The 26685-nt window shown below is 41.2% G+C and overlaps 1 protein-coding gene across 4 annotated transcripts; it reads right to left on the reverse strand.

Annotated features, from left to right (window-relative positions):
* Window positions 1-693: 693 nt before the first annotated feature.
* NAA35 (N-alpha-acetyltransferase 35, NatC auxiliary subunit) lies at window positions 694-23735 on the reverse strand. Of its 4 annotated transcripts, none has more exons than XM_053408879.1 (23): window positions 23712-23735; window positions 22951-23083; window positions 21689-21722; window positions 20254-20368; window positions 19568-19642; window positions 18145-18312; window positions 17389-17455; window positions 16763-16806; window positions 16100-16150; window positions 15643-15726; window positions 15077-15191; window positions 13501-13679; window positions 11583-11642; window positions 11400-11506; window positions 10703-10769; window positions 8447-8545; window positions 7501-7679; window positions 6592-6728; window positions 5842-5909; window positions 4628-4768; window positions 4050-4172; window positions 2888-2968; window positions 694-1032 (listed from the first exon to the last, which is right to left on the reverse strand). In XM_053408879.1, the coding sequence occupies exons 2-23, from the start codon at window positions 23072-23074 to the stop codon at window positions 973-975; spliced, it is 2178 nt and encodes a 725-aa protein (XP_053264854.1). In that variant the 5' UTR covers window positions 23075-23083; window positions 23712-23735; the 3' UTR covers window positions 694-972. The 4 variants fall into 4 exon arrangements, with proteins under 4 accessions (XP_053264854.1, XP_053264852.1, XP_053264853.1 ...); XM_053408877.1 differs by lacking the exon at window positions 23712-23735 and adding an exon at window positions 23508-23626; XM_053408878.1 differs by lacking the exon at window positions 23712-23735 and adding an exon at window positions 23355-23421.
* Window positions 23736-26685: the final 2950 nt, after the last annotated feature.

Genomic DNA, 26685 nt, shown 5'->3' on the forward strand with positions numbered 1-26685 from the left:
TAAGCTATGAAGAAGGAAACATGTATTCTACAGAACATTCCATGAAACTAGCTGGCTCTTTATTTGCATAGACATATCCTTACCTTTAATGGTGCTGTTTACAGCTGTTTAGCTGATACTTCAAACGTGTAAACAAAAAAAAAATCCCAAACCCTCAACTGTATTATGCTTCAAAAACTAAAATATGACAATAGTGCACAGAACATTTAGCTAACCAAATAAAAGTGGTCCAAATCATTTTAAGTCTTACAATTTACGGAAATAACTTGGTATAGGGCAGCCTTTAAAAAAAATGGAGAGAAAGGTGCAACCATGTATGTATAAAGGCTTGCCAAATAATGTCAAGTCCTGAATGCAAACTCTCAGCAATTAAATCCAAAGACATCTGTCTAGAATACTCAACCAGTGGCCAGAAATTTCACCCCCTTCTTTTGAAGATTTTGCACTCTAAAAGGATATGCCTTCCAAATTATTTCTTAGCAAAACTCCAATACACTTTTGTGTGTGTGTGTAAGTTAAGAACATTTCATATGTGGTCTAATGAAAACATGCAGCACATCCGCAGAGCCTACCACTGTTCCTTCAGAGGCGAGTTCTGCTTTTTAGTCATCAAAATATAACCGCTCCCTTACTGCAGGGTACCTTTGAAGTGGGCAAGTGTGTTCTGAAATGCTGACAAATATTCAAAAGCCATTCATAAAAATGATTTATGGGTAAAACTGAAGTAAAACCAAAACATACAATGCTTTAACAATGAAGTTGTTAAAATCAGGCCCAAGGGTAAAACATTACACAAACCACTTTAAAACAGCAGTTGTCACTCAGGCTGTGTGGAAGCCAAAATAAAGCTACTCCCAATACAACAGTACTTTTGTCCAAGTGAATCATGTCCCTTTTGAGCACAGTATAAAAGCCTCCCAAAGCAGCTCTGTTGTACATATTATAGATTGTTTGTTCTTCTAATCCTTTGCCTCAAATAAGCTTCACCACTGGGAAGTATCTGTGAGGGGAGAAGTCAAATTCTGGCGGAACCTAGAAGAAAAAGCATTGAAAGATACTTTAAAGGATGTCCAAATGACTCCTTAATTAAGCATTTTGGATTCCAAGAGTGAGAAAACCCTGAAGATGAACAGCAAAAAGGTGAGACAAAGCACTCTTTACCATCTCTTCCAGACACAAACCATACAGAACTTACGCAAAAATTAGATACGCTGCCAAGTGCACTATATCGGACTAGGGATGGATGGGCCAGTCTTTATCCATTTCATGTGCCTTTTGAATACATCCTGATTGTGTGCAGACTGATTTTTTTTTGGGGGGGGGTTAGGGTTTGCTTTGGGGGTCTTCAAAGTACTTGCAATATAAGGGATGGCTTTATTTTTTCCCATTTCATAGGCGCAAACTGCCTGGAGTGACTAAAGCGCAGCTGCTGCCACACATTTTGAAAATGGGGTCGAAACTGGCTCTGGGAATAGCAGCTCATGATAAACCCACTGAGCTGTCCATAGCTGTCAACTTTTCCCTTTTCTTGTGAGGAATCCTATTCAGAATAAGGGAATTTCCCTTTAAAAAAAAGGGAAACGTTGACAGCTATGGAGCTGTCATTTTCACTCATACCATGATCCTGGGAGGCTTTCAAGGACAATGCGTGGAAAAAAGCCATTCTTTCCTCTATACAAGTCTCTGGGAGGGATGTCTTATCCTCATGACTTGCCACTCCAATGACAGCTTTATTTTCACCCTGAGTGGTGGGAGCTATGTTTTTGAGCTGTGCAAGGCAGCTAGTATCTTTTAAAAGAACAAAAAGCACTGAAATCAGCCCTCAACCACTTCATAAAAATACGGTGTGAGATTCCTACAGAGAACTACATTCCAATCTGCACACTAGTCTGGGAAGTGGAGATCGGGTGTGTTCACTTAGGAAAGTAAAGGTAAAGGGACCCTTGACCATTAGGTCCAGTCACGGATGACTCTGTGGTTGCGGCGCTCATCTTGCTTTATTGGCCGAGGGAGCCAGTGTACAGCTTCTGGGTCATGTGGCCAGCATGACTAAGCCACTTCTAGCAAACCAGAGCAGCGCACGGAAACGCCGTTTACCTTCCCGCCAGAGCGGTACCTATTTATCTACTTGCACTTTGACATGCTTTCGAACTGCTAGGTTGGCAGGAGCTGGGACTGAGCAATGGGAGCTCACCCCGTCACGGGGATTCGAACTGCCAACCTTCTGATTGGCAAGTCCTAGGCTCTGTGGTTTAACCCACAGCGCCACCCCCAAAACTGGTGGGTTGGTGTTATGTACGAATCAGGACATGGAGTTCAATGGGGCTTATTCTCAAGTATTTTGGTAAAGGGCTGCAGCTCAACCAAGACTTTTAAGGTACAGTGGTACCTCGGGTTAAGTACTTAATTCGTTCCAGAGGTCCGTACTTAACCTGAAACTGTTCTTAACCTGAAGCACCACTTTAGCTAATGGGGCCTCCTGCTGCTGCCACGCCGCCGGAACAAGATTTCTGTTCTCATCCTGAAGCAAAGTTCTTAACCTGAAGCACTATTTCTGGGTTAGCAGAGTCTGTAATCTGAAGCGTATGTAACCTGAAGTGTATGTAACCCGAGGTACCACTGTATTACAACATAGCACAATGTCCTTTAGAATAAATGTATTAAATATTATACTATTAAGTAGTTACAGCAACATGCCCCACCAATATAGTTTGTTATCTGCCATTTTAACTGAAACTATGCACCAATTCTTGAGTGTGCCATTAAAAATATACTCTTTAATCACGGCCTGCTAGCATGTAACGTATTTGCAATACATCTACCCCTTCTGATAGTCCAATGCTACGTTTCAAAAGCAGTGATATTAATTTAGCAACAATCTGCTTACTTTAGAATCCTTTTTGTGACCTCCTGCCAGCAGCTTCATGACCACAATATTGGGCTTAGCAACTTTAAGAATTCTGTTGACCTAAACAGAAATATTAAAGTTTGATATAGTTCACAGACAGAAAAAAGAAGAACTGAATTCACAATAAAATGGCACTTGCAGTGTTTACTGTATTCGTTTTTTGTATTATTTAAAAAGCAGCAAAACTTTACGCAAACACCAACACTTTGCTTTCAAGTTATATTAAGTATTAAGTCAAACTGATTTAAATGCAGTTAAAATTTGAATGCATACTAACGTCAAACTGAAGTCAGTGGGGCTGAAATGTACCTAATGTGCTAGAATATGGCAAATAGCTTTTAAAGGAAAAGCACTTAAAATACAAACCCTAATTCATTCATTCATTCATTCAACAAACACATGGGGAGATGAGTTGATCCTCTAACCCAAATCCCAAAGTGAACTTAAGTTGTGAAGGCAGTGAATAAAGTACAGCTGATTGTCCTAAAACAGCTAGCTAATCAACACCTCATTTGACTGTCAGGGCTCGAAGAAATCCATAAGCACATGTAGAAACGGCCATCTAAAAAAAGGAAGTCTGAAGAGAGCTGAGCACCACCACTGAACAGTAAGGCCAACAGAATCTTTATCCTCCAATTCAGGAATAGGAGTAGATCAGCAAACCATTGCTGAATTTAAGAGGAAGGGGACTTCTGTAAAATGAGTTTCAAAACATGGAACCTCATCAAGACCTGTCATCAGCCAAACCAAAACAGCTGCAGCTGCTACTCTATAGACTTGGATATAAGATTTTGGAAGATGGGGTAAGAAGAAAAGGTACTTTTGTTAGTTCAAAGCAGATCCTAAAATCCATTTGCCACCTGAAGGGAAACCTAAAAGAGGAATCTCCATCCACCATAAACTCAAACAGACTTCAGGTATTTTAGGGCATGGGAGATACATTTGATGCTAATAAGGATATATACTAGCAGAGTTGGGGACACTGAATGTATTTTGCAAACTTCAATACTATTTGTATACCGAGATAATTCCAATTCTGTAACTGAAGCAACGTTAAATGTTCTCCGTTTAAAAAACACCCCAATCAAATGCCAGCAATTTATACAGCCAATTCTTAGCAATATGTTAGAAAGGATCTCACCTCATGGTCTGGGTTAGGGATATTTTCCAGGATCATTTTAGCTTGCTGAAAGTGTTTGCTAGCAGCCATGTAGAGATCAGAGGACTGAGGTGGAGGACTGTATTTGTTTAGGTCAGACATTTCCTAAATGAGAGAAAAATAAGCATCCTTTAAGAATAGCCAAAATCCCCCAGAAAGATCCTTCTTTTGAATGAGGCTACACTTTAGAGGCACAGAGGTGACAGCACAATGAAGCAAAATAGTTTCTACACATTTACTCCCTAGTTCTTCCTTGTATAATTTTGTAATTGGATAAAAGGCGATCTATTAAATAATTTAAAAAGATTTAATGTTTTGCAACTAATGAACACTTGGGGAAATGGCTTTTTATTTCATGTGCTTTGGTTTTAACTATGGCATGCTCCCCAAGGTAGGCAGGCAAATAAAGAAGGAACCTTGGGATATGCCCTGCTTACTGAACAGAGTGTTGCCTGCCTCCATTACAATGGAGGGAAACCCATCAAACTGGTAAAGATCCAAGAGGAAGGGAAAAGAAACCATATAATATACACACGTCCTGTAATGTTCTTGTGGCTCACCTTGAACTGCAAATAGTGTACGGGTGGTGGCGTGATGACACTGTTGAAAGGGGCAAACCTGTGCTCGTACCGAACTTGCTCACTATCAAGCTCAAACTTCGGCTTTCTCACTTTGCCATCCATATCAAAAGCAATCATAGTCTTCAGGAGAAACAGGGACAGGGAAGAGAAACACACAGAATGAGAAATCTGCTTATTGCAATGTACAGGGGTACCTCGGGTTAATAACTTAATTCGTTCTGGAGGTCTGTTCTTAACCTGAAGCACAACTTTAGCTAATGGGGCCTCCTGCTGCCGCTGCGCCGCCGCTGCACGATTTCTGTTCTTATCCTGAAACAAAGTTCTTAACCCGAGGTAATATTTCTGGATTAGCGGAGTCTGTAACCTGAAGCATATGTAACCTGAGGTACCACTGTATCAGCAACAGAAGCACTGGTGCACATACAGACACAAGTGACTCCAGAAAGAGGCCAGAGGAAAAATAAATGTAGCTGCAACACAATGAAATGTGACACATATGGTTTCCACTCATTGGTCTCTTGAAAGGGGTGTTACAACTGAAAAGTATTTACCAATCTGCCAAACTGATTCCAGTAGCCTCACACCTTAGAAACAAATTATGCCAGTATAAAGGAGAGGAATTTCTGATACAAGTTGTACAGAACAATCTGTGTGTGCTAGTTCTGCTTTGTCATCACAAAACAAAACAAAAAGAATGCCAACACTTCCTTAGGTACTATCTGGCATATAAAATGCATCCCATCTTAAGTGAGGACAAACACAGTTTCTTTGGATCATAATCTTTGTTTTTAACACCACAACACACTGACTATAGTTCTATCCACACACTAACTCATTTGGAAAAGTGTCACGGAATGCAGACATAACACTGCTCATTCTTAAACTATAGGATCACATGCTCTCTCCCTCCCAGCACCAGAAATTCCCCTGCCAAGCCCAACCCATAGCTAGCTTTTGAGCTGAAAGAGCGATACTAACTAGTCTGGGATCCAATTTAGCCAACAACTGAAATTGTTTCATAGTTAAGTTATGTTTGCACTGTTCCTACACAAAGCATTACTTAGGAAAACATGCAGTCATTTAGGAGTGTTCAAGTACAGTTTTCTTGCCTTATTTCTGAAAAGTATCCAAATTCCTTTTCTTTTTTTAAAAAAAGTTATCTTTACAATCACAATCCACAAGACACCACTCACCTTATACATTCCAGCACACATGTTTTGATAGGCTTGGCTCATGGTGATCTCTCTGCTCAGAGGACGAGCTGCAAATTCCGTATACAGAAATATTTACCATGTAATGTTGATTTCACCAGAATGAAAAAAGCCAGGATGTAAACAACTATGGCAGTTTTTGCAAGTGACAGACCTACTACCCTGCAAAACCCAAAATTAACTACAAGATTCATGTAGCCATAACAAAAATCATGCTTCGACTTCTCAGGGGCAGAAGAACTGTTGCTGTATAAAGAACTAAAATAGGATGATAAATAGATGAATTAGGAGTTTTATTACCCAACAATAAAAGTGAAGCACCAATGTTCAGCCAATTAGTAAGGTTTCAATCACAGGGGATTCAATCAGGTGATTAACAGATGGACTCCCCCACGCACTTGCCAAATCTGACCTGGGGGTTGGGTAGTAGGGGAAATAGGATCTGGCCTACTGGCGAGATCTAGTTCCGTAATCCCTAGACTACAGAGAATAAAACACTTTATTCAGTGGTTACCCATTTTGGAAAGTAACTATAAATAGTTATATTCAATTTCATCATTCAGTTTCATTATTCAGTCACAGATAACAGTCTTATGAATCTACATTTTAAAATTGTTAACAACAAACATTACTCATACTATATGAAGATAAGTGAAATACCTATTGAACCTTATTTAGATGGCTGAACACAGGAAAAACATCAATTTCAAGGTATTTGAAAAGCAGCTATACCTTTTTTCTTTTTCTTGGTTTTCTTATTACTCCGGCCTTTCTGCTGCTCTTCCATTATTCTTTCTTCTGCCATTTGAGAGCTATCAGCACGGCTGAGTGTTGACATTAGCCATGCATAGAGAAACTCAGAGAGATACCTACAGCAGAAAACAGTACAAAATTTAGGCGAAGTTTGGTTACGTTTCTGGGATGGCCAAGACCACATTCTTGAGTAGCTGAAAAGCACCATTATAAATGCCTTAAATACAAAAACAGGTTTTCAGTATAAGCAACACACCAGGCCTTGGCAATATGGTGACAGATTGTTGAAAACTAGTTTTGAGTCCATATTGTGATAAACCAGTTCAAAATATTTGCCCTCACAATAAACTGCTTGAAGCCAGAGAATGCGCTTGTCTGTTAACCGGTCCAGCTCTCCTCTGCCTCCTGCAGCGGGCAGCAAACCACAAAGCAGGCACAGAGCAGGATCTTTCCTCTAGCTATCACACTACTAGTGCAACTGAGGCACAGAAAGGCTTCCATGCCTCAGCTGAGCAGTTCAAAAATGTCCCTCTGGCTCACACACAAGTTGGAGAGGTACTGGGGCTTGGCTGGGCGATGTATCTTGGCTGCTTCTTCCTACTGTAAGGCGGGGAGGAAGAAGCTGATGAGATGCATTTCAAACATCATGATACATCAGCCTATTGTTGTATTTACCTGACGATATATCACAATGTTAAAAACCAGATATTGCCCAGCCCTACAACAAACATCCTTGCAATTTACGGTAAATTCTTGCAAATCTTGTGCAGTATAAATAGCAGTTCAAAGAATGCACTTATGGTACACTGCCTATTCTGCTACAGAATGCATTGTATTTTACGGACAACAATATCTCCTCCCTGCTCCCAAGTAATTTGTTCCTCTTACCAATATATGTAGTAGTATTCGTGCATACTGTAGAGTTCCAGTTCAAACCCACTCAGAAGATACTGTATCATGATGCGAAGGTTATGGTAAAGGACCCAGGTGCCCAAGCAGGCCAAGTGCTGCCTTTGGGGTTCTTGTTTCAGCAGCATACTGTGAAGTGCTGCGTCCACTTTTTCTGCCTAACAAGTTGAAAAAAGTGGCGTTATGCTCAAGTATCACGTCTGTAAATTGCCAAACAATATTGACAAGAGTCACGATTTATGCCTGCAGTCACATTCCAGATCCAGAGCTGGAAGCTAGATGACAACAATGTCATATATTTGAAACAGCAAAATTGAAGAAGTGTTCAAAGGAGTAGTAGGTCATGCTCAAAATATTCTAATTTATATTAAATTAAGCACTCTGTTTCCCAGAGAATGTCACACCCCAGAAATTTGCTTCTTAGGCACATTAATTTTTTTGTGTAACCTAGACATTTCTTAACCACTATAATCAGCATTTTCCCACTGTGAAATGCTTTTCCTTTCACTAATCCCAGTGCATATTCTCTACTTTAATACACCTGTGTAAATGCCACATCATTTTAAGGAGATAAAGCACTTGTCAATAAAACATAGTATGGCCATGTGTAAAGAAAAAAATTTTCCCCCAAAAGTTAAAGGTAAATATTCCTGGACAATGAAATTTGGATTAAATTTAAGTGCTTTTTGAAACAGCAAGGAAAGTACAAGAAAGCAAGCCTGCAAATGGGGTCTTGGAGGCACGAGGAAGGAATAGCAGCAGCAGATAGGCTTGGCCATTAGAAACTCTGTCCAAGGTTCTAATGCTGACTGCACACCTTACACATTTGACCGTTACAAGAGCTGTTGTGGGGGAAGGATAGAAAACACAAAGCACTGTTCATGATCTTATGCTCTGCACAGTATTGTGTCTCCCTCTGAATTACCTCATCTTGCAAAGTAGCAAATTCCTCGAGAATATGGCCAAGTTTATCTCTCTGACGAGCCCTGTTGTGCCCATGAATCTGAATCAAACTACAGAATGGCTGGGGAAAAAGAAAGTCTGGTGAATTTTTAGACTTGTACTTCATTTTCACACCCTAGACTTTATTTGCATTACACATCATAAGGCTGTTCCTTAAGTTAACTAGAGGTAGCCTGACACTTTGTTTGTGCCCATCAGTGCCCAACGTGGCCCTTTTGAAACACCAACAAAGGAAACCTGGCTGAGGTCTTGGCTCAATTGCAGTGCTGACTTAAGGCAGTCAGGGTGCTATTTATCTAAGTCTATGTGCTGGTTGGACAACACAGAACCAAACACATCCTGCATATTGCTAAAACAAACAGGTGTAGAAAGATGCCACTCATTTCAAAGACGATGCTTTAGATGCAACTGGACACACTTGATACAACTTCTGCATGTGTCTAGCAAAGAAATCACAGGGATAAAAAGTAGGATTTGGCAGAAACTTTTTCTTTTTCTCTGACAGGTCCATGATTAGTTGTTGGGAGGTTCACCAAAGACAGTATGAGATGAGGGGATCAGTGATTCAGAGTCTGAGCCAGTTATAAGCTTTGTGATAGATATTGCTACTAGTGACATCTTGATTAAGGTGGGTGCCAGTTTCTTATCCCCCGCTGCCTGATATTTAACTTCACTGATTCAGTAGAATGATGCAGTAACAAAGTAAAAGCTTGCTACCACTGCCTTATATGGTAAAAGCTGGAGGCTCAACATTTGTGTTAGAATTGCTCTTCAGCATGCAGACTATGGAAACCTCTGCTTAGATCTCTCCAAGCCTTTTAAAACGTTAACATTCTATCCATCATCAAACAAGGACAAAGCTTGCTTCTAAAGGTTGATCTGACCCCAATAGCTCTTTCATCTAATCCTCCGTGGGGCAGGAATAGCAAGGGTCCCAGTGCCCTTAGCAGGCATTGAGGGACAGTCTGTAAAGAGGGAGAAGGAGCCTTCAGAAGGATGAGGAGTCAGTCCTCTTTCTTTCCTATTTATTGGGGGTGGAGGAAGAGTAGGCGATAGAGAATGTTCTGAACATTTCCTAAGTATTTTAAGGTCTCCATCACAGAGATCTCTGCACCCTTAAGAGTTCTGCTTCATAGATACTATCTTTTCCCATAGAACCTTGCAATTTGGGTGGAGCGCTAAAGCCTAATCAGGTGCCTGAGGACCCAATGAGATGCTGCTTGCAGGGGAAGCATCGGACTGAGGTAGGTCTGTTTTACACAAAAACAAGGTGAGGTGACTTAGAATGCCCATCCAAACTATCTCTGTACTTTATCTTTTGCTGCCTCAACTGCTTCATCCAAGCTTGCAAAGTGTAAGTAACTTCAATCCCTACAGGCAGATAAACTGAAGAAACTCAAGGAAGAGGAGAGTAATCTGTGCTGGGGGCAGGCGACACTTGCTACTCAATCACAGCTACAGTAAAATCCAGAATTTCTCCATTTACTTCTGCCATGGGGACAAAACTTACTGAAACCAAAACTTCAGGCTGGGCTTCCTCCTTTCCCAAGGAGTTATATTATAAATCATGGTCCTCACGTAGACGTTTTTCTCCCTCTGTCATAATATCAACCCCCAGTGTCACAGAAGGGATTCAGGAATGACCAGGGAAGTACAGTAGTATCTTGGCTTATGTTACCCTTTGATAACTTAAACTTCAGGTTGTGAATGTGGCAAACCTGGAAGTGTTTTGCCGTGCGTGCATGCACAGAAGCAGTCCCTCCGGTTGCGGAAACCTCGGGATCCAACCGGAGCTCCAGAATGGATCCCGTTCACAACCGGAGGTACCACTGTACTTCTTTACATAGCGCATAGGCTATGGGATTCCCTATGACATGATGTAGCAACGGCTACCAACTTGGAAAGTTTAAAAAGAGGACTAGACAATGCATGCCACTTAAGACCATCAAACGCTACTGGTCATGGTAGTCATGCACTACCTCTCGGAGCAGAAGCAGCCTGCCCCCAAATGCCAATGGCTGGGGAATGCAAGCGAAAGAGTAGTACCGCCCTCCTGTTTGTGGGCTCCTCATAGCCATCTGGTTGGCCATTGTAGGAATAGAATGATGGACTAGATGAACATTTGGTCCAACAGTCCTCTTTTTACATGAAAATATACCATCTTTTATACTTAATGTGCACAAGTGTTTAGATATGCTGTAATGCCATCAATACTCACTCGAACACAGTGCGTGACAAAGGAGTCAATGTAGTCCTTAGCCTGGTGGTTATTATATAGACAACATCTAAGAGAGAAGGGACAAAATTGTTCTAAGTGAAAATCCTGCAGTGTTGTAAAATCAAGGGGTTGGCTTACCATCCTGAATATGGCTGTGCCATATTGATCTCAGAACTGTTTCTAAGGGGATGTGTAAACCAAAAGCATTGAAAACTAGTGAGAGATTGTGTTCATTAGGGACTCCATTCTTATGAAGCAGCTGATAGTATAAAAAGCTGCATGATCCTGAATGGGAAAATAGATAAACATATTTTAGGTTCTAAGCGTTCCTTGCAGATTTACATCTAACATTTTTGTGTTCCTCTTTAAAAGTTTGGCATTACATGGGAACAACTGCAGTCATGCTGGACTGCCTGATGAGGAAGATAAATATCACCTCCTTTTGGCCTACTTACAGACATTCAAGGAGAGGCAAATGATCGGCCATTATTCACGTACAGAGTTACAATGCAGTAGAAGGTAGCATCTAAGTCCCATTCTGGTATCACAGCCTGCAAATAATTGCCTTTTATAGGACCCAAAGCATGAACAATTTTCATTTAACTGAATCTAGTCAGATGCTGTGTGAGTTTGTTAAATAATGAGAAATGAGGTAAACATGCATATAATAATCTCAAAACTAGATTTTGTTACTCACTTAGGTGAAAGTACTGGAGGACTGACAAAAGATCGCAGGGCATCTTTCACCATATCTTGCATGAGATGAGTACCAAATACCTTTTTGTTATCCACAAGAAAAGTAGTCTGCAACAAACAGTAAATTTGTTACTTCACACAGTGACTTCACACACCTAAAACGTATTTTCTGTATTCTACTTGCCTGTAACAATGATCTTGAAAGAACGCAAGGTGACTGTTCACTAAATTCACAGAAAAAATCCTAATTTATAAACAGAATGTGAGGAAAATTATGATTAGCATAACACAAAGATTTACACCATGAAGAAATAAAATTCAGCTTTCCAGTGAACATATGAGTCCATTAGAAAGGACTCTCCATAATAACCTCCTAAATGCCTATAATTTGATTTGTTTGTCTACTCCTTGACCACTTTGCTGAGGTAGATACCATTAAAGTGTTGAAAGGGAGAGGGGTATTGGTTCTCTAAGACACAGTGAGAGAGTTGGCTGAGTTTTACTATCTCCATTTGGTATGGAGAATTTTTTGACAGATAGAATGAGAAGAAAAATAAAAACTTCCCTGAGTTCTGCATTAACTGTAGGGTTGTAGCCAGCAGTGGCACAAAGTGGAAGCACTTCTGTCTGCGCAAGACTGGACACCCAATTTGTTGGAGGAACTGGACATGGAGGAAGGGCTTAATTTCCTTCATGAGCACAAATCACCCCATGTATGAGATAAGCCAACAGGTCCAAGGTCAGCCAAGCCAGTTGCTATGACAATGGTCCAGTGCCGACCTGAGCTCATTGTGTCTGGGGTCTTGTGCTGTCTGTGTCGGAGTCTGTCCTAGTGTGTCAGGGTCAACCGTGAGAAGTGAGGTGAAGTCTGTGTTACATCTTGAATTGCTGGAGCAACATAAATACTTTGAACTTGTATATATCTGTATCTGCAAATACCTGAAGGAGTGTCTCCACCCCCATCGTTCAGCCCGGACACTGAGATGCAGCGCCGAGGGCCTTCTGGTGGTTCCCTTATTGCGAGAAGTGAGGTTACAAGGAAGCAGACAGAGGGCCTTCTCGGTAGTGGCGCCCGCCCTGCGGAATGCCCTCCCATCAGATGTCAAGGAAATAAGCAGCTATCCTATTTTTAAAAGACATCTGAAGGCAGCCCTGTTTAAGGAAGTTTTTAATATTTAATGCTGAATTGTTTTTAACACTTGATTGGGAGCTGCCCAGAGTGGCTGGGGAGACTCAGCCAGATGGGCGGGGTATAAATAATAAATTATTATTAATTATTATTATTACTACTACTACTACCAGCTGTATGAATACACAGTGGACGCTCAGGTTGTGAATGTGATCTGTGCGGGATGCATGTTCGCAACCTGCAGCGTTCGCAACCCGCAACAGCGCGTCTGCGCACGCATTGGTAGCGATTCGGCGCTTCTGCGCAATTTAGCACTTCTGCACATGCGCGACCGCCAAAACCTGGAAGTAACCCGTTCCGGTACTTCCGGGTTTCGGCGGTCCGTAACCTGAAAAAATGCAACCTGAAGCGTCTGTAACCCAAGGTATGACTGTATCAGTGTTCAAAACTAAATTACTGAAGCCTTATCTTCTGCAGCTGTAAACTCTTTTGGACCTTAAGCAACTTCTGTATGATGACTGGCACTGAGGGCAACTTCCACTGCCTGGGCATCTCACCTCAGATTCCCAACATCGTTGTCACAGATCCTCCCTACATACTGCAGCCACACTCCCTGCACCCCTTGAAAAGCTGCTACTGAGGGTTGGGGGGGGGGGAATTTGTATAACAAATATAACAAGGTGGACTGCCGTGGGTGGTGGTGGGGAAATCAGCAAAAACTTGCCTTCTGTGAGAAGAAATGCTGATGTCTGCCTCCACTGAATACACCCCAGTTTTCACACCAAGATTCTCTCCCTAGTTTTCATCAAAGTTTTATAGTCTAAGTTTCCTCTACATTTATTCCATATGTGAAACAACAAGAAGTAAAATCAAAGAAAAAGTATGCCGATATTTGTGCACAAGTCCCGGGAGCTATTCAAGTAACATTCTCTTATGTCCCTATGAACAAAAAGCTAACAGTGTTGATACTTACCAGTATGCAGTGCAAATTAGTTAAATTGACAACTTCACAGACAGTTTTTATTCGGTCTATAAGTTTTGAAAAATAGTTGACCATTTCTTCCCTTTTAATAATTTTTGCATATCGAGGAAAAGTTGGAGGAAGCAATCTCTGATTAACAAGGGGTTCAAAACCCATCATAATAGGATGATCTAATAAAAAAAGAAAGACAAACGTTCAATTACTATTCTTAATCCCAATTAAGTGCTGTATCATACACTAGTTACTTCATCTGGGGGGGGGGAATTAGGGTGGGGGGAAAACAAGGCATTCAAAATATTAAGCAATTTCATCTTGTCAATTAAGCAATTTAAAATGAATATTAGAAAAATAATATGCTCAAGGTAATTTAGACTTGTTAGTGGCATTGTAATTGCTATTATGCATTATGATTATTTGTACTGTTGTATTTAGACAGATTCTTTTTTTTTTGCAAACTGCTTTGAGCAGTAGTGTACCTGCAAAAAACCCAATATATCAATAAGTGACTATGATTTATGACTGCGCATTTTTCTTCTCAGAAGGGAAACCATTTTATGTGTATTAATGTATGCTTTACTTTGTGCTGATGACGCTGTCTCAGAGCTACATGCAACGTGACTGGATTTTGGCCATGAGTTTTTAAGAGGGCCATAGCCCACTATGACTCATCAGTCGGGTGTTCTGAGAAACAACCTTGTACTGATTCACACGTATCAAATCACAGCTAGTGAACTGTTATCAATGAGAGCCAGATGATTGCTTTTTCACAGCACCTATGCAAATCTCTGACTGTATCGTGGGAAGTCTATGCCATCAAGCATGGTATAGCATCATTTGATAACATCCCGAGGGCAAATGAGGTAAAAGATTGCTGCCAAGTTGGCCAATACCCACAAAAGCTCTGCCACACCCCACCTGTGTGCAGAGCGCAAGCATCTGGAGTGGGGCAGTTTAAAACCTGGTTCAGCAGACAGGGTGTTTGTACTGCAAATCAGTGGTGCCTGAAAAGCCCTTTTCAAATTGCTGAGCAAAATAGTGCTTTGAAAGGAGTTTCTGAAGAAAAGCAATATAGATCACCTGACATCCTTGTGCCAACAGGTGACTGATTGGGGGGCAGCTCTGTCACACTTGGCCCACAAGACGTGGGAGAGATAACAATCTGACCCACTGGGCTAAAAAGCTTCCACAATCTTGCACTAGAATAACCTCCCTAAGGACATGTGAACCTTCTCCTTCTTGAAATAGCTCCAATGCCCATTTATTTAGAGCGGCTTTTGGAGTTTTACAAGATGGGAAGCTGTCTGAATGATTCTTAATCCACAGAATTTTGCAACCTTTTACATTCTGTGGACAAGAGTTCTGCATCTGTGAACAAGACTGCATTAGCTGAACAACCACATATTATGAAGGATGTTCAATAAAAACATCTATGATTGAATAACTAGAAGGTAAAGTAATAGATCAAGACAAAAGATCAACCTAGATGAGAGTAGCAACAGGCCACTGAGTGATTTTATACCTCAACAGAGAACAAAGGCAGAGAACACTTCTGAAGATAATTGCTTACCCCCTTTGGTTGTGTCATTCTGAGCCTGAATGCCATGGTGTAAAGAATTGTGGATAGCAGAAAGCAAGTCAGCTGCCTGAGTCATCAACTTCTGAGCTTCTGCAACTGCACTAGTCTTAAAAAGGCAATTAAAAAATCTCTGTGAATGACACTAGGCAATAAAATAACACCAGTATTTCAAGAGCAACGGATAAATGTCTACCATATGGTCAAGTAACAAAGCAATAAAATTATGCAACAAAAATGTTATATATGTTAGATAATTGTAAAAGTTTATCTCTAAAGCTATGCTTCTGTTTTATACATGCTGCAATTGATAGTAATCCTAAAGGCTTCATTAGTGTGGCATAAAACAGCTACTGGTACAGATGAAGGGCACATCTTGTCCATCATCCTGCCTCTCGGATGCTCATAAGCAGGACATGAAGACAGCAGCCTCCTGTCCAGCACGACCATTCTTTGGCCCCAGCATCTTTATTCAGCCATAAGGGGTCACTGAACAGCGAGGTTTCACATACCCATCTGCCTTTAACACTTGAAGCAGCAATACTCTGTAGCAATCATACCTCTTTTTTGGTAAAAGCTATTAATACAGTCAGTAATACTCGGGTGAACTTCACTCTGCTGAATACTGCAAAGCACTGTTGATGCTATAGGGGGGGGAAACAATCCCAAAATTAATTATTTCCAAATTTCCAGAAAAATAAAGTTTAGACAAAATGCTACAAGTACATTTACTACTCATATATACAAAAGTTGTTTTCCAATACTGGGACTTTATTACTGATAAGATTAAATTATTGCATCTTAAGCGATTAATGTATATTTAGATACTAGATAATCTGGTGCGTAATTCAAGCCCTGTAAAAAAACAAAACAAAAATAAACAACTATGTGATTGGTCTTTTTGCATAATTCCTTGTAGTTTCTTGAGAAATATTTTATTTTAGAGCATATTCTAGGTCACTAAAAGTTGCTCAAGTAACCTTTTAACAATCTGTAATAGCATGCAACCATCCTTACTTCAAGTTCTACTTCTGGATCTCTCTCTTCCCCTTGTCGACTTCGAGTGCTCTACAATAACACACATTAGAAACAATTTAATTGGATATTAAGTGATGTACAAATTTCACTTTTCAGATTCTGTTGATTCTATTTATAGTTTATAGATCTTTGTTTTATACACAGTGCTTAGAAATTTTTGGATTAAGTAGTTTATAAAGTCTTCCATTACCTATCCCTTCCTAGTAATCTGTTTAGATGAGAGCACTCTATGTCCTCATTCACTAAGACAAGGCATAAGATAAAGATTGGTTCAGATAACACAATAAGCAAAACAATGGCTTAGACCTGTGCAGCAGCAAAACAACCACGAAGGAGCAAAGCCACCATGATCTCCTTCCCAGGTGCTTGTACATGTGAATTTGGCCTATATTTATAAATACAGCCTGGTCCTGGTGTCAGAACCTAAGACATGTTTTGTTATGACAGAATTTATGAAGAGCCACCAGATTGTTACATCATATTGCAGATCAACTAAGAGTCAGCAACTACAGCTTGAAGTTTGTGATTCTGTGTTTTATATTATATTGTACTCTTTACCACTTTGGGGCTATATTTAGCTTGCATTAACTGTGCTACAAATTTCTATATAAAATAAAAAAGGGGGGAATAAAAGAAATATACCTTAACTCGCCGTTGCATGTCATCCTCAACATCCTTCAACATACCTGGAAAAATGTAATTCAGTTTAGAAGCATAAATGCCACTTGGCAGACTCCTTTGTGTATCTAAGTGAACATTTCCATGCTACATGCAACAGTCATTCTAACGAAATCAGGGAGGGGGTACCTGTGTCCCTCCAGATGTTGAAGCACAACTTTGATCAGCCCCCACTATTAAGAATGATGGCCAGAGTTGCAACCTAACAACATCTGGAAGGCCATAGGTTCCTTAGCCCTTAAAATCTTAAAATTCAGAACCCTAAATCTATTATTTTGATTTGCCTTCACTAATTTAGTGACAGCATTCTTATTCTGAAGGTATTGTATTTCAAATAATCCTAACCAAGATCGGACATAATGGCAAGCTTGGCTTTGATAAGACATTTGGAGGACCATCTCAATACAGCTAATTTCTTGACCGTACAATCTGTGCATAATGACTGAGCATTAGTACTTATGTCAAAGTTCAATGGAGCTCAATGGAACTGGATCCTAGGTAACTGTGCATAGGACTAGAATCTTATCCTTTAAAACCTATGAAGCACAACTTTCTTCCCAGAAAAAGGACCGAATTGTTTCAGCTCTTACCTGTAACGCGAAGATCTGTCACACTATTCGCCATTTTAAATCCATACGTCATAGACTGAAAATCTTCCTAAACACAAAAAAGAAAAATTAAGTGCTACAATCAAGGTGTATCTACCAACAACAGCTTCCTTCATAACTTTATGCACAAAGCACTGAAAATCTGGCTCTAGTTTTAGGTGGAAGCTATGCCTACAGATAATTTGAGTAGATTGCTTTTAAAAAATGCAAGATGTGTAAAATGTAATATAAAATGTTAAAATCATCATTCCATCAAAGTACTAGGGAACAAAGATAACTATTCTAGGCTATATATAATTTCCTGGAATAATAATATAGCTGATGTATAGGCAGTCTAGTGTCCTTCCAGATGTTCTGGACTACAGACTCCAGCATGGCTAATGGTAAGGGATGCTGGGGCTTGTAGTCCAGAACATCTGGAAGGCATCATGTTGCCTATGCTTGACATAGTGTTACAAAACACTGCTGCCCATGAACCTGTTTAACAAATCAGTTTCCCACGCAATTTTTTATAATTTCATTGTTTATTCTTTTTGTAAGCCACGATGAGATTTAAAAAACCAATTGAAAGGTATATAATTTTTTATGAAATAAAGAATTATGAAATAAAGAACTAATTATGAGTTTAACACCAGGAACTACAATTGGAAGACAGCAGCAAACTAAAAAAAGTTGTACAAGGCAAGTTGTATTTTCTAATAATGGGTAGGAGAAATCATCAGCTGAACAATGAGTTACCTCTTCAAATACTGCAGCTTTGTTTACTTTTTCTCTAGCAATATCACAGATTTTGAGGATCCCCAGAGCAAATGCCTTCATGGCAGGATCTTCTATAAAGTCTGGATTATGAATATAAAGGCAAGTGAATACTGTCTGTGCCAAAGAATGGCCTTCCAGCCATGTAATCTGAAAAAGAAATCAAGCTTACTCAATTCTTTTTGTTACTCAATTCATATTTTTTCACTAAAGAGTAACTAAATATTTAACTTCAATTCCACGATCCAAAAGAGGTGGGAAAATGTTCATTTGAGTATTGCCTACTCCATTCTACAGACAGCATGAAAAAACAAAGATGCTCTGATTTACGTCATTAATGTGTTTTACATCCATTATACTTCAGTGAATATTGGGCACCAAATAGGTTCTATAAAGTAGTAAGGCTCATGGACACAATCTGGAATCCTAGGCAGTCATAGAAGGTAGGGAGTAGAAACTTCATGCACAAATGAACTTTGAGTGGCAACGTAAGAGGTGCTACCAGAAAATGGCATTCATTCTTAAGGATTTCAGGCCCAATGACCTTCCAACTTGCTCTACCACATTTTCACCAGGTATAAAACTCCACAATAAGCTGGGCCTTAAAACAGAAGCCCTGTCAGAAAACTGCAATCGAAAGGAAGTCAGGGACAATGACCTTTCACTTGCTCTTTCACATATGCTCGAGGTATAAAACAGCATATGTGATTGGCCCAACAACGGACGCACTACCATGTCCTGCAGGAAAGCATCTAGACATCAGTCAGGATCTGTGCAGGGGATGTTTATTCAAGACTAGTGTAGCTGCAAGATTGTCACTACTCTTATCAGGGCATTTGTATGTAGGAGGCTGTGGCATGGCAGACAGACCAGGGCCAAATAGGTCAGATCTCCAAACACAGCCTTATTCACTACAAGAGCACCAGTAAGGGCTGCAATCTACCTAGCCTTGGAATTCACCTTCCCTCCAAAGGATGCACTAGCATAGTGGGTGATGCATGGCTGGTTTTCCTGGATTTTACCCAATGTTAGTTTACATTCATAAATTTATTTCTGCAAAGGAAACAAAATCTGGGAGGATGAAATGTAATACTGTACATTTTTCATTTTGTCAGAAGTTTGATTATGCAAACTGAGCCATGTTTTAAAAATTATTTGTCTGGAAGAACTATACCATAGCTCTAATCTGGACCCTAATTCAAAGTGCACTCCTATACATGTCTACTCAGAAGTAATCCCACCCACATTAACAGAAATCTAGTAGTTGTGTTTAGAACTGCATCTCCAGAAACTCCATAGAGTTAAAATTGATAAGCTGTTCTAACTAGTAACTTGACTGGGAACTTCTACCAAAACACTCCTGGAGTACTCATACTAATCAAACATAAAAACATAATATTCTTACCAAGCAGCAAAAACAAGTGTCCATGATCCCTATCAACTCAGGTAATGATAAATCTTTAATTTTAATGGTACCATCCTAAAAAAGAGAGAGTGCACACATGAATTTCCATCATTGGCAAATTAAATTTCATCAGCCTATGTATGGGGGCAGGGACGCGAAAGTGATGTGTACAAATGGAAGTGAGACTCTAGAAGCAGTGTGCAGCTTTCTGCTGAGTTTGTAGTGCTGTGTGATGGAACAAGAGTCCATATAGTTCTCTCTGCCTCCTCTCTTAGAACCTCTCCTCCATGCATAGTTTTATTGTAATGGTTGCATTTTTTAATACATCATCAACACACACACACACACACACACACACACACACACACACACAGAGAGAGAGAGAGAGAGAGAGTTGATGTTTAATTGTTTTTTAATTATTGCTTCCCATCCCCTATGTTTTACACTGTATCTATTTTAGTACTAAGCTGCCTTTAAACCCTGTTGAAGAAAAAGGCGGGATATAATAATAATAATAATAATAATAATAATAATAATAATAATGGAACAGAGCTGTTCTACACTCATGTAGATTTGAAATTACACACTGCTTTAAATTTGAAGTTTAGCATATTAGAGTTCATTAAATGATGATAATCATTTTCATGAATCACCAAGCTGCTGACAAAAACACAAAGTGTGCCAACCTTGATAGCTTGTTCAAAGTTAAGAACTTTTCGATTAACTTGGTTTCCAATCATACCAGCATCCATCTTGGGATCCATCATTTCAATAGCAGACATTGCTTCAAAAAGACCAAAACTAAGGAGAGCAACACAAACAGAAAAGAAAACCTAAGCTGGAACTAATCAATTCATATATGAGGCAAAAGTTGTTTCAAAGCATAACTGCCAAATACTGTGAAATAAAATCAAAGAGTTTATACAATGTATTCATATCATGCAACTGGTGAGTAGTCACCTTAAATTAAGTGAATAGTAAGATGCCCTGGTAAGATGCAGAACGTATATATGAAGTCTTCAAAAACATTTTAAAGGAAGGAATTGGGAGATTCAGCACACTGAGAAGCAAACTACCAGCTAAATGCAGAATTAATGAAGCAGTAAGATTATTCATTACTATGGATATACCTTAGCAATTCAATCCTATTCATGACTACACAGAAGTAAGTCTCACCGTGACACTGGCAAGTGTGCTTCCCTGATACAGGGATAAGGAATTTGTTGCCCAACAGATGTTGTCGGACTCCATCTCCCAACAACCCCAAGAGTACAGCAAATTGTCAGAGATGATGGAAACTGTAGCCCAGCAATATCTGGAGGGCCACAGAGGTTTCTTATCACTGATGTAAAGGAATTAGCATTCTCAGGGAGGAGACTTCATCTGTGTCCACAGATGTCAGAGTTTACATTGAAATCAAATCTGCTAATAGACTTAAGCATTCCATGCATGCGTAAAATACATATATGATGGACTGCAATTATTGTGACTGTCATATCCACAGTGAAAAAAATAGAGTGAACAAATGTAAGAAATATAGAACACGAGTTTAATTGTTTTCCATAATCTGAATGATTATAATCTTCATCTACTTTTACAAAGCTTTTACAAATGTATGTTATGTGCCCAAGCTTTCTAAGGTTTCAAAGCTTTAAGAAATTGAGGACTTAACTAAGCAGCAGAATTAACAATTATGAAAGAGGCCAGTTAAAACAGTTCCAGAGATTAATATTCTACCTATAGTTATTTCTGACTAAGCATGTTTCTGGCTGAGGCATAAGAATCTGGTTTATATAGGAACTGTATACCCCAGTCCTAAACAGCTTTTTTTCCTGAGCAGGTTATTAGGCTGCAAGTATGACTATACCATATTTATACAGAATTAAGTCCTCCCGAGCATAGTGTGCATAATGCTGAAGCTCTAGGTTGCTTTAAACAGTTTTCAGATTGATAGCATAAAACAATGTTAATTAATGTTCTTTAACTAGCTAACAGATTTGTCAAGAGCACATGATTAAGAGTAAGCACCACAAAAATCAGTAGATGACACTTCTATGTGTTTGTTTCAGACTAAGATGCGAGAAAAACATTATGAGAACTTGTTTTTAATGGTTCACTCACAGTTTGTCATGAAGCAACTCGCCCAACTTCAATTCTACAAGGAAATTAAAAAAGAACAACTCAAAAACTTTACATAACTACTCACAAAAACTATTATATATAATAAATAAGAAAAATAAACTGGATTGGTTTTGACATAATGCTCAGCTCCAGTTTAGTATTAAAACATCAAGCTTAACTTTCCCCAACCTTGGCTCATACATTCTCCATACTTTGTGAGCAACATGAGGCTTACATTTATATACTGCCCTTTACCAAAGCTTGTTGCATAATCTGAATTTACATGGTTGATCTTCGTATGGTTAGTGGAAACAAACCAAGTTCAAAACATGAGTTTCAATCCTGGCTTATTTTCACTAAGCATAGTTTAGGATTTGGAAGACATACTATACTGCAGTTAATCTAAAAGAGAAGTAGAATCTTCTGATTGTCTCCTTAAACTAAGCTGCAGGACTCAGAGAAATAAGTAGAAAGATGAAGAGAAATAAGCAGAAATCAGAATTTTGAAAATAACTTTAAAATCCAGGGTTTTAGAGAATCATAACAAAATACACTGAGCAATTCATCGAAATTAGGGCTCAGGTCCAGCACATACACATCTAATGTCAACATTGCCCTTCCCAGAAAAAGAGGAAGGTAAGCCATTCATGCCTCTATCATAAGAATAACCAAGAAGAAAGTACAGTATAGTATTTTTGAAAGAGGGTTGCATGAAACAGAATTTGGCATGGCTGATTTTTTAAAATCTCTGGGCCAGTGACCCCATTTTAACCTCTGGACCTGTGCTGCACAAGAAAAAAGGGAAATCCTGATTTCTCCACTATCCATTAGTGTGTGTGTGTGTGTGTGTGTGTGTGTGTGTGTACACACACACAAACAAATCTTGGCAGCCCCCAAGAGGGCTTCAACCCCCTAATCTCAGCAAGTGGCAAAAAGCAGCTGCTGCCACTAATTAAAGTGGATTGTTGGCGCATAAGGTGGGAGAGTAATGGAGGAAATGGGAAGGACTTTTCAAACTGGTCCAAGTCAAGTCCACAACTCTCCACTAAGTTTCTGCCTGGCATGTCTCCCCATCAAAGGAGAGGCAGGCAGCAGGCGTAGCAGCAGAGTTCATGTGACACAGACTCCACCTTTTTTTATATTACAACGACAATATCTTTCAGTTACAGAGACTGTATCATATCTGCCCTCTAGACGTTTTGAGGGCATGGCATCAACTTGTGCAGAGAAAAACCTTTTTGGGGGGTGGGGTGTTAATTTACCTCTACAGCAGTCCTCAAAGTCTTGGGTGATATCTATCCAGCTCGTGTTACTCTTTTCCATCTTCTCAGGTATATTGAGCTCCCATCCCGAATCATCATCTTCTACTGAAGCCTTCATAACCATGATCTTAACCTGCAAGGAAACAAAGAAAGAGCATTCAAACCTGGTCCTTTGGAACTGGGGAGAGGCGTGGAAGGGCTTTATTTGAAAAGGGGCCTAACTGTGCTCATTTGTCCTGTCACTGTGGTTTTCAGACTATCATGGGGGGGGGGGAGAGAGAGAGAGCCAGTTTTAAAACCTGGCCGTGACGTGTTAATTGCTGACCCCCCCCCCCGCGCCGACCAAGGCGGCTGGAGTAGAGACGCCTCCGCAGCCTCAGTCCTGAGGCGGGGCCTCTTCCCACCTGCTCCGCCGGGCGGCGGAATGAGGCTCCCCGGCCCCGAAACGGCCCCTTCCCTGTCTCGCCTCGGAGCCTAACGGCTGAAAAGGGAAAGCGGGTGGGGGGGGGGAGGGAAGCGGTCGACCTTCTCCCCTCCCCCCCCCGCGGCTGCCTCACCTGAGTCGCTCGCCTCGCGCAGCGCAGCCGAAGGAACCCGCTTTCCCCTCCCACTCTCAGGCGCGGACCAGAGAGAGAACGCCCAAGCGCCGGCCCGCCTGCTGCGCGTGCGCAGGACCAAAACATTCCCCCTCCTCATCGTGCGCGCGCACCTGCCTGCCCCCCCTCCCTTCCCCGCAAGGGATGCAGACGTCGCGCCCGTACTTCCTTTCGCCATAGAGATAAGAAATCAGGAACTCTTCCCAGAGACTGGGAGCGGACTTCCGGGTCGCTTCCTTCGGGGGCAGCCGCTCCTGGAAAAGCGGTTGGAGGAAAGCGGGTCTGCGCGTGTCGTGCGAAGGGGGCTGGGGGGGGGGTCCCGCGCTTTCCCGTCCTTTCCGCACCCCGACCGAGGGCAATGCAGGGCGGGCTCCCCACAGGGATCGCCCCGGGCAGGTGAGTGTCGGGTGCGAGAATGGCGTCTGCCTCCTGAGGCGGGGAGGCTTTTTGGGGGGGGAGTCTCTAGGGCCGCGTTTGCTGGGGGGCGACCTTAATGGATTAAGTGCGGTCCTGTGGCCGGGGGGCAGGAAGCTGAGAAAGGTTGGGAGTGAGGTCATCATCATCATCAAACCTTTATTGCATTAGCATACAGCCATAGCAGGATAAGACAAAAATACTAGAGAGAAGCAACCTGACAAAACAAAATTCAAACGATATTACTGGCATTGTGACATTTAAATTACCCTAAAACAATAATGTAAAAATTTAGTTGCCAGCGCCGGGAATCTAAAATGCAGATGTATATAAAACATATAATAGCCCCAAAATAGGCTCGGCACATTAGGTTAAAAAGGTAATACAAAGAATTAAAACAGGTCCAGGTCTGGGACACACTACCCAGTCAGTGTAGCCCTGAGTTTCAAAGCCTGCACTATAAAGATTGCCACCCCACGTGAAATTTGGGGATTTGCGTCCACAAGAAGCGAGTGAGGTAAAACCTGAGGGCAGAGATACCCCGCTCCTCCTAACTGTGCAGCCGAGGCTCCAGCTCTCTCGGTTTTAAAAAAACAACAATATATTTATTAAGTTTTCCATTTTATAATATTAAATACATCCTTATGATACTTTTTCGTTATTTGCTCATACAAGCTAAGACTTCCCTCCATTCTGCCTCATAATTCCAGATTCAGGTAGGTAGCCGTGTTGGTCTGACGCAGTAGAATATATATATTCTAAATCCTTTAGAGATCACTGCAGATGGTGACAGCAGCCACGAAATTAAAAGACGCCTGCTTCTTGGGAGAAGGGCAATGACAGGCCTAGATAGCATCTTGAGAAGTAGAGACGTCACCTTGCCAACAAAGGTCCGTATAGTTAAAGCCATGGTTTTCCCAGTAGTGATGTATGGAAGTGAGAGCTGGACCATAAAGAAGGCTGATCGCCGAAGAATTGATGCTTTTGAATTATAGTGCTGGAGGAGACTCTTGAGAGTCCCATGGACTGCAAGAAGATCACACCTATCCATTCTGAAGGAAATCAGCCCTGAGTGCTCACTGGAAGGACAGATCGTGAAGCTGAGGCTCCAATACTTTGGCCACCTCATGAGAAGAGAAGACTCCTTGGAAAAGACCCTGATGTTGGGAAAGATTGAGGGCACAAGGAGAAGGGGGCGACAGAGGACGAGATGGTTGGATAGTGTTTTCGAGGTTACCAGCATGAGTTTGACCAAACTGCGGGAGGTAGTGGAGGACAGAGGTGCCTGGCGTGCTCTGGTCCATGGGGTCACGAAGAGTCGGACACGACTAAACGACTAAACAACAACAACAAAATCCTTTAGAAACTAAATCCTTCGAAGACAGAAGTCCTATGGCTGGGTCGGGATGGCATGGGGATGAGGGACCAACTCCCTTCACTTGCGGGGGCCCAATTAGTGCCATTGCCTTCCGTTAAGAGTTTGGGGGTAATCCTTGACGCCTCCCTTTCCATGGAGGCGCAAGTTACAGCAACAGCCAAGGCGACATTTTTCCACCTTCGCCGCATCAAGCAGTTGGTCCCTTACCTTTCCCGCCCCGACCTGGCCACAGTGATCCATGCGGCGGTCATCTCCAGGCTTGACCACTGTAATTCGCTCTACGCGGGGCTGCCCTTGAAGCTGTCCCAGAAACTCCAGCGGGTGCAGAATGCTGCAGCGAGGCTCCTCACGGGGTCTCTGCCATGGGAGCATATTCACCCAGTGCTTTTCCAGCTGCACTGGCTCCCGGTGGAGTACAGGGTCAGATTTAAGGTGCTGCTTTTGACCTTTAAAGCTCTTCATGGCCTAGGACCCTCATGGCCTATGGGACCGCCTCTCTCGGTATGCCCCACGGAGGACCTTGAGGTCCATAAATAACAACACCCTTGTGGTCCCAGGCCCTAAGGAAGTTAGATTGGCTTCAACCAGAGCCTTTTCAACTCTGGCTCCGGCCTGGTGGAACTCTCTGCCTCATGAGACCAGGGCCCTGCAGGATCTGATTTCTTTCCGCAGGGCCTGTAAGACAGAGTTGTTCCGCCTGGCCTTTGGCTTGCAGCCAATTTGATTCCCTCCCTCCCTCTCTTTCTTTTTTCTTTTCCTTCTCCTCCTGCGATGAGGCTACATTTTAATATTTTAATGTTCCATTATTTTAATGTTGTATTCTATTTTTGTTTTTAAGTTGTAATCATTCATCTTGTTTTCATTATTGCTTGTAAGCCGCTCTGAGCCTGGCCTTGGCTGGGGAGGGCGGGGTATAAATAAAAAATTATTATTATTATGTGTGTGTGTGTGTGTGTGTGTGTGTGTGTCTCCCCGTGTCCAGTAGCACTTTAGAAACCAACTAAGTTTGTTCTTGGTATGAGCTTTTGTGTGCATGCACATTTCTACAGTGTGCATGAAGTGTGCATGCACATGAAAGCTCATAGCAAGAACAAACTTAGCTGGTCTCTAAGGTGCTACTGGAATTTTTTTAATTTTTTAAATATATATTCATAATTCCAATTTTACGTCATAGGATTTGTACCTTTTCCAGTTTGTTTTCCTGCTTCATTTTATCACATATTTTAAATAAATGTTAAACGGTAATAAACCCCAGCTAAAAACCTTGCAACCTTTGCTGTCACCTGCTTATCTTTGTCTGCCAAGAGAAAAGACACTGTGGCAGTGGTTGGGCGACCCGGAATGGAC

The sequence above is a fragment of the Podarcis raffonei genome, chromosome 11, assembly GCF_027172205.1.
Source record: "Podarcis raffonei isolate rPodRaf1 chromosome 11, rPodRaf1.pri, whole genome shotgun sequence".
Lineage (NCBI taxonomy): Eukaryota > Metazoa > Chordata > Lepidosauria > Squamata > Lacertidae > Podarcis > Podarcis raffonei.